Source organism: Brassica napus, chromosome A6 (assembly GCF_020379485.1).
Source record: "Brassica napus cultivar Da-Ae chromosome A6, Da-Ae, whole genome shotgun sequence".
Classification (NCBI taxonomy): domain Eukaryota; kingdom Viridiplantae; phylum Streptophyta; class Magnoliopsida; order Brassicales; family Brassicaceae; genus Brassica; species Brassica napus.
In genome coordinates, this window is record NC_063439.1 from 27015264 (window position 1) to 27023103 (window position 7840).

Genomic DNA, 7840 nt, shown 5'->3' on the forward strand with positions numbered 1-7840 from the left:
TTGGAAACATCTTAAAAAGATGCAAGACCTCAAGCACTTTCTCACGAGGAGTAGCATCATATGGTGATCAGAGTTTCTAAACGCTTCTGCTTGTTTGAAACAAGTTCCTTTTGGTTTAGGAGCTGCAACATGATCATCAATACTCGGAATCTTGATATCATATCCTAATACTTCTAGAAAAGCATTTAGTATCAAGATCTTATCAAATTATATGTTCTCATGAAACTCATCTTCTACATAATAAGAGCACAATAAAAGTTCCATAAAAATATTGTAATAAGGACAAGAAGACAGTATATATATCAAATAAGATCGCCAAAAAGATCCACTTACATAATATCCTTCCTTTTTATATATATATATCTGCAGATTGAAATTTCTAATGCAGGAAAATCTCATTTGGCCACATTTTCTCAGCCAAGAAGATAAAGAGTAAAATAGTTTTCTCTTCAATCATTAGAGATAAGATAGAGAGAGATCTTTGAAAAGGTCTTGTAAGTCTTTGTTCTGAGAAACTTCCTCTTCTTTCATATCATGTGAAGAAGCTCTGCTTGAGGGTATGATCCATTTGACGGCACGTCAAGAAGAAGATCCTGATCAGAAATATCATTATCTTCATAGCTATATGCCATAGACCCACCATAGCTCATATGGTTAAGGCAAGAGACACTATTCTCTATAATCTCTTTGGTTTGGATTTGTTTTGATCTAATCTTTATCATTTCTTTGGGGCTCTTCATCACAGTCCTTGTCTCTGAAGAGCAAAACTCAAAATTATCAGAAACAGACAGAGTTTATTGCAGGAAGTAATGTATTTACATGATTCAAGAATCTTTGAATTGACCTGAGAAGTTTTGGTTTAGGCTTTCACAAGGTCTTTCAATGGTTACTAGACTATGATTATCTGATGATTTAGTAACAGAGTCTTGAATCCCTTTTCTCTGTTCCTGAGGCAAAGATTTAAGTGAGCAAAAGCCGAAAGTTAAGAAACTATTTGTTTCAAGAAAGAGTATAATGTCTAAAAAAACCTTGAGCATGTGATAGCTTTCCAACAAATGGGATTTGTTAGGATCAGATAAAGCAAGCTTTGCAAGAGTCTTAAGCTCTTCAAGTTTTGATCCAGAGGAAGAAGAAGATGATGATAATGGCTGAAAGACACCATCTGCAACTAGTTGCTGAAACAAGGAGAAGTTATCTTTGAACTGAGAACACTCAAACATGCTTCTGAGGCTGGCAAAAAAAAAAGAGGAAACAGAAAATATAAGAACTAGAAGTAGCCACCAAAACAAATCTGTTGCATTGAGTTAAAACCTTTCAGGAAGATCAACAGAGTCAACTCCAGGAAGTAGTTTCATCAGCTTTTGCTGTTCTTCCTTTGTGAACTTTTCTATGAACTCATCAAAGTTGAAAACATTCTGTAGAAAGAAGATAAGTCATTCAACAAGATTATTGAAGAAACAAAACTGTCAAGGAGTTGCAAATGAATTTTACCTTCAAATCTATGTTACAGAGTGGTAAACTATGTCTTCCCAGGACTTGAGGTTTGGTCCTGCAACCAAAATTTAGAGATCTCTGGCTTTTATTAACCACAAACTCAGCAGAATGCATTGATGAGGACTTGCTGCTCTCAACCAAGAGCGAGCTAGCTTCAGATTCCTCATGAGGATCTCTCAAGAGAACACTCCCATGTCCTATCACCATCGGTGACTCGTTCTCAAAAAGCAAGTCTTCCTCTGAAGTACCAGAGAGACAAGAAGACTGTTGTTCTTGTAAGATACTATAGAGATCCTTTGTGAGCTTCTCAACTGAAGAAGCCGCCTTTGGACGCCCCACCACACAAGTCCTCTTCTTAGAAGGAAAAGTAGTCTCCCACGCATTGGATTGATCACAGCTCTCTGAGTTGGACACAACCGACCCTGAGCTCGACCTGTTGCTAGCTTCTAATTCGTCTAAGGTCCTCTTCTTGAAACCGTTGTTGAATTCGTAGTTGGTTCTTTTGACTGTGAAGTTTTCTTGATATGGTCTCCTACTGGGAGTCTTTTTGTTCATCATCATCATCATCTTTGGAGGTCTGTGATCATTAATATCATCAACTTCAGCACGAGAATGAAGGGGAGTGTAGTTTACTAATGATCCTTTCGTTCTCCATCTGGAACCACACGCATTGCACAGTACTGGCTTCTCTGGTGGCCCGTTTCTCCATAGAGGTGTGCCTGTCAACAACATTTTCACAATTATCAAACAAACAAACAAATGTCACAATCATATTCAGGTTGTATCAAGTAAAGCTTAACAATGATCTATCAAGACCAAACATCCTTAAGAGTTTGCGTTCTGATTCAACATGATTGAGCATTTTAGAGATAAACTAAAGATCCAAAAAAAAAGACTATTTTGACTTCACAACACATTTGATAGCATCACAGAACATTCAAAACTCTGCTTAAAGAGTGATCAAAACAGCAAATGACTCACAACGTGTAATTAAGGTCACATAAACATAATCATTTCATAAGATTTCAATGTTTGCATTATAAGTTGAATCAAGTTCTTCAATACACAAGCTCAAAGTTTGGACTTTTATTCAACAACAGGACTTGGGTGAGAAAACAAGAACTCACTTGTGACGCCACAGTGATAGCAAGGCCCTTGCTTTCCCATCCTTTTTCAAGAAAAGTTATTTAATATAGACTCTTTGAGAGATTTGAGTTTTAAGATTATTGAGAAGCTTCACTGCTAAGACAAAAAAAAACCCAGAAAAGTCTTTTCTTCTATAGAAGAAGCCAATAAAAAACCTGCGTCTGAGAAAATTCGAGAAAAATAAATAAAACTCTTTGAGGAAAACAAGAACAGCACAGAAAATAAAAGAGAGAGAGGAATCTAGCAAATGGCTGTGAAAAAAAAAGAGAAAGAGAGATAGAAAGTGATGAGGCTCTAGAGAGAGAGAGATGGAGAGTTTTGTGTATGTAAAAAATGGCTCTTTTTTGTATTATAAAGTTAAGTTAATGTTTAAGCTTCCTACTCTTATACTACCATTAATTTTTTTATAATTAAAAAAACTTTAATGTATGCTTGACTTGGAGATTTTCAATTACTTACTTAATTAAAAGGAAACTTTTATTTGATTTATTTCTTTGTTTTTAAAAGGATATAGTTTTCATTTGATTGACAAGTGTATAAATGGTTAAGTAGAAACATTTGGTTCAAAATTAAAATTGACATACCACATTCACTAATTTCAACTTTTTTTTAAATGTGCAAACGCACCAAAGACCATGAAACATGGTGTATATAAGCTTTTAAGATTGTGACAAAAAAAAATATAAGCTTTTAAGAAAATAAAAAAAGTAAGTGAGCTCATCTCAATACTTTAATATTAGACAATAAATTTATAAATGTATAAAATTAACTAATATTAGTTATTGGTTTTAATGTGTTTCTTTGCGTCTAAAATGCTCCAAGCGCTATGAATGGAATATATATTTACAGTTAAGCCTTTTCTTTTAGAAAAAAAATAAAATAATTGATCTAATCTTCAATAATTTATAGAGAAGCCTCTAATGGTTCGAAAGTGACGATGGGGGGAGAGGCTGTGGAGGAATATCATTGCTTGTGCCTTATGGTTCCTTCTTGTTGACTATAGACTTTTCCTCTTATTTTGTTTTTTCTTTTGTTATTCCAACGAAAATTAATGTTTCATAATGACAACAACTATAATAGTCATAACAAAGTAAATGTAGATGATGAATAACAAATTTATAAGAGTTGAATAGAATATTAAATAAAAATTACTAGATAGTGAAATTTTAGTTTTATTGATTTTTCTTCAACTTAGGTTTTTCTTATTAAAATATACTGTACTCGGGTGAATGTTTATATTACAGTTAAATATTCACAATATTATACTGAAAGAAAAGATTAATTATCTATTCATTGCCAATTAAATTAAAAAAAAAATATACTGTCAGTCTCATATCTCTGATTTTCACTATTTTAGTTAGTGTTTTCACAAATCATTTTCTAGTATAAAAAAAAATTAAATTCAAGTGTTAAACGAAGAAAGAAAGGGTTAAAAAAGGCCAAGAAGGAAAGATGAAATAAACAAGATTAGTTATTTTCCCTTTGGAATTTAAAATTATAGATATTAATGTATATGTAGTTGATTGTCTTTTTGATAAATATAAGACTAGGTTATAAGATTAGGTTTTAACTTATTCAGAACTATGTGATGGCATGACGTTTGGATCAAAATTTACATTCATTAACAGATTTCAGAATATCAAACTATATAAAATAAAATGGTGTGTGAAGTCACCGGCCGTAACGATCATGGACACAACTCTTTTCTGCACCGTTTGATTTGGTTAAAGTATTTGTAATGATGGGGCCCACTTCTTTCGTTTGGTGAATGTGATTACTGAGCTAATTTCGGGTACATTACTCGTTGTCTACGCGTATTATAATATTATTGCCACTAAGTTAACTATATACAATAACTTTTAAAACAAAATATGCGATCATCCATGATCAAGATCAACACAATTTTGAGGTTTGGTGAAATTATCACATGATATTACTGAGTTTAATCCGGATTTCAGTTCGATTTTGGTACAAAATTTTCAGTTTTTTTTTGTATTTTAATTTACAAAAATTCGCTACAATATTAATAGCAATCATTAGTAACATATTTATTTTGGTTTGGTTCGGTTCATATACTAACATTTTTTAGTTTATTCATTTATATACTAAAATTATAATTATATTTATCTTTTATAATAAATTTTAGTTTATATATTAAAACATAAATACATATTCCATACTTTAACTTTTAAACATAATAATTTCTGTTTTATTTAAATATTAAAAATAAAATTAAATAGAATTATAGTAATATTATTAAATAAATATACTTTAGCACAAATATTTATCAATAAAATTACATTAAATTATATTAAATTTGATAAAATGAGAAGAAAAATAATTTTTAACTTAGAAGAAAATAAGAAAGTTATTGAAATAATTTTTTTAATAAGAATATAATATTATAAAATAAATTATGTATATATTATTAATTTATTATAAACAATCAGTTTTTAGTTTATCGTTTTATATACCAAACCATATCTATATACTGCGACTTTTGAAAATTACATCTATTCGGTTTATTTGGTATTACTAAATTTAATTTTTTTTCAAATTTAAATTATTTTTTCTTTCCTGAACCAATTAAAACCGAACCAAATCAGTGTAGATAAAATAACTTAAATTTTATTTTCTCTGCATTTTTTCGGTTTGGTTTTAATTAGCTCGATTTTACCAAATTGAACACCAATGCAATGCATGATACAATGAGATGTATAAAAATTAGGTTTTTTGTTGACAAAAATCAGGTTTTATATTCCGAGGAAAAAGCAAAATGTAGAAAACAGTGATTATGTGTACGTAACTCCAAAAATAATGCATAGTCTCAATCAAATAATAGTACTTTATATCCTCAAGAGAGATGTGAGGGAACAATATAATTAATTAAGTAAAACTCCTAATAATCTTGTAATCGCAATAAAGAAAATTTGGCTATTGGGCTTGGGGTTACGTTACATACGGGACAATTTACTAGATGGTATAAATACTTTTGAATTATGAAATTATAACGTGCTAAATTACTATTAGCAGAATGATTAGTACAACACCAAAATAGATAAATAAAAAATCTAGCAAGCTGGTCTATGAATTACACATATATACTAAAATTTAGTTTATTCACCAATATCTTATAATATTAATAGGTTGCACGTTGATACGATATCATTAAAACTTACTTAACATTTTAAATGTCAACATTCCTTAGCTGGTTGATGATTTTTCGTTTTATATAAATTATATTTTTATCTTTTAGATTTCAATAAACATAATGTCTATATAAAGAAATTAGAAATAACATGTTGCGAGTTTTCTACCAAAAAATGTTGCGACTATAGCTCTTCCCATAATATTTTTTTCCCTTAATATTTTTAAGGGAAATATGAGTAAAAACTTATTTATATTTGTGTACTTTAATATATCTATCAAGGGGAAAAAACTATATCTTTATCGTGTTGGAGTTACAGAACAGTAACGAAAATGGTAAGAAACTCGTGACCGTAGTAGGACTGCGTGCTAATTAAGTTTAAGAAAATGTTGATGGAATAATGTAGTGAGGTTAAAAGTCGGACGGTGGATATCAGGCGTTGGAGCTAATGGATGAGATAAGGTTAAAAGTATAAAAGGTAATGCACGAGTAGTGCTTAAATAAAAACAAAGTATATCAAATGATGATCTGCATGCAATTCACATTCATTCTAATAAAAATAGAACCACTACAGCACAAAATGACAACAATTAAACAAAAGATAATAGGTCCGAACTTTTTTTATTCTTTCTATCCAATTTTTTTTTCCAAGAACTAAACTTAAAATTTAAAAATGATTCTCCGGTCCGGACAGCAGTCTGGTGGCCAAAAACCATTATCTCAAAAAAAAGTGTTAGAGAGAAAATTTCATATTAAAAATATATAAACGATTTGAGTAATATATAAAAGATTTAAAACATTTCAATTACTTTCAATTAGTTTTAAAGTGGAAACCTATAAAACTTGTCATAACTTTCTGGTTAGTTTCGACCAGAGTGATTCTAGTGTCACTTATTATCAATCGTGATTAGTTTCGTTTATCGTATGAAATTATTATTATTTTTGAATGAAATCGTATGAAATTCATCAATATTCTCGTTTGAACCAAACTTATACTACCTATTATTCTTAGCCTAGCTAAATGCGATTTAAACTTCGTGACAAAAAAAAAGCTAATGCGATTTAAACTAATCAGCAAAAGAAAAAGCAATCCCATTAACCTGTCCATCGAACTATAAGTAACAAAACTTTCTTAATTTTTCATTGAACCAGCTTAACGTTTTGGTAAACATTTTGAAATTTAGTGGTCATCTCGATAAGAAAACGTTAGCATGTATGAGAACAAAGTATTTAACATTTTACCCCAAAAAAATGTATGAGAAGAAAATGGTGGAATTATATATTTTCATTTTTCACGATTTCATCTAGTATTATATATTTTCACCAGTTCATTTACTACATAAGGTTACTATTTACTTATTTTCAAGAGTTTGGTTATGTATTAAATATGCAGATTATATATACACTTATCGAAATGAGTTCGTTTATTGTCATAAGATTTCTCTTCAACGACCGAACTTAAAGTCTATTTATCCTTAGATATTGAAAATGTTGCTAGATAATTCTGTATTGCACTGAAGATCGACTCCATCTCCCATAAGATAGAATGAATCTGTGGGTTAAAAACAAAGTTTCCATCTCCGTCCTTATCCAACTTTTGGTCACAAATCCATGTAGTTCCTATATAACAAGAGAAAACTGTCATTATTGACCTCCAATCTATTTGATACTCCCTCCGTATTTTTTTATTTGACGTTTTCCAGCCTTGCACAAACATTAAGAAAACTGATACAATTTCTATTTTAACCTTTTCAATTGCTTTAGATTAGCTTTTTAGTCATAAAGATGCTACAAGTCACGTTAATATTATAAGGGTAAAAACATCAACTTCTATCATTATTTGCATTGGACTCTGTAAACGTCAAGTATATTGACACAAAAAAAAATCACTAGAACTCAAGTATTCCCGAACGGAGGGAGTACTCATTATATTTATTCACAGAGTAAGCAAAATTTCTTAGAGCATGTGCAACAAAGAATCTTTAGCTCGAATCTATAAAAAAGAAATATTAAAATATTGGTGTGGAGCACAAATTTTGTAAGGATCAATCC

The 7840-nt window shown here is 30.2% G+C and overlaps 1 protein-coding gene across 2 annotated transcripts; it reads right to left on the reverse strand.

Annotated features, from left to right (window-relative positions):
- Positions 1-277: 277 nt before the first annotated feature.
- Positions 278-2987, reverse strand: LOC106397149 (GATA transcription factor 27-like). 2 transcript variants are annotated; one of them, XM_048781383.1, is made up of 6 exons: positions 2622-2987; positions 1492-2213; positions 1312-1415; positions 1029-1230; positions 845-941; positions 278-754 (listed from the first exon to the last, which is right to left on the reverse strand). In XM_048781383.1, the coding sequence occupies exons 1-6, from the start codon at positions 2659-2661 to the stop codon at positions 528-530; spliced, it is 1392 nt and encodes a 463-aa protein (XP_048637340.1). In that variant the 5' UTR covers positions 2662-2987; the 3' UTR covers positions 278-527. The 2 variants fall into 2 exon arrangements, with proteins under 2 accessions (XP_048637340.1, XP_048637339.1); XM_048781382.1 differs by having other exon boundaries at positions 845-947; positions 2622-2984.
- Positions 2988-7840: the final 4853 nt, after the last annotated feature.

What these genes read in the sequence shown, in the direction of transcription:
- LOC106397149 (XM_048781382.1), bottom strand. Translation starts at nt 2,661, where the DNA reads ATGGGAAAGCAAGGGCCTTGCTATCACTGTGGCGTCACAA. An exon ending in CTATCACTGTGGCGTCACAA is followed by an intron (nt 2,214 to 2,621) that starts GTGAGTTCTTGT and finishes TGTTGTTGACAG; the next exon opens with GCACACCTCTATGGAGAAAC. An exon ending in CCTAAACCAAAACTTCTCAG is followed by an intron (nt 755 to 844) that starts GTCAATTCAAAG and finishes TTTGCTCTTCAG; the next exon opens with AGACAAGGACTGTGATGAAG.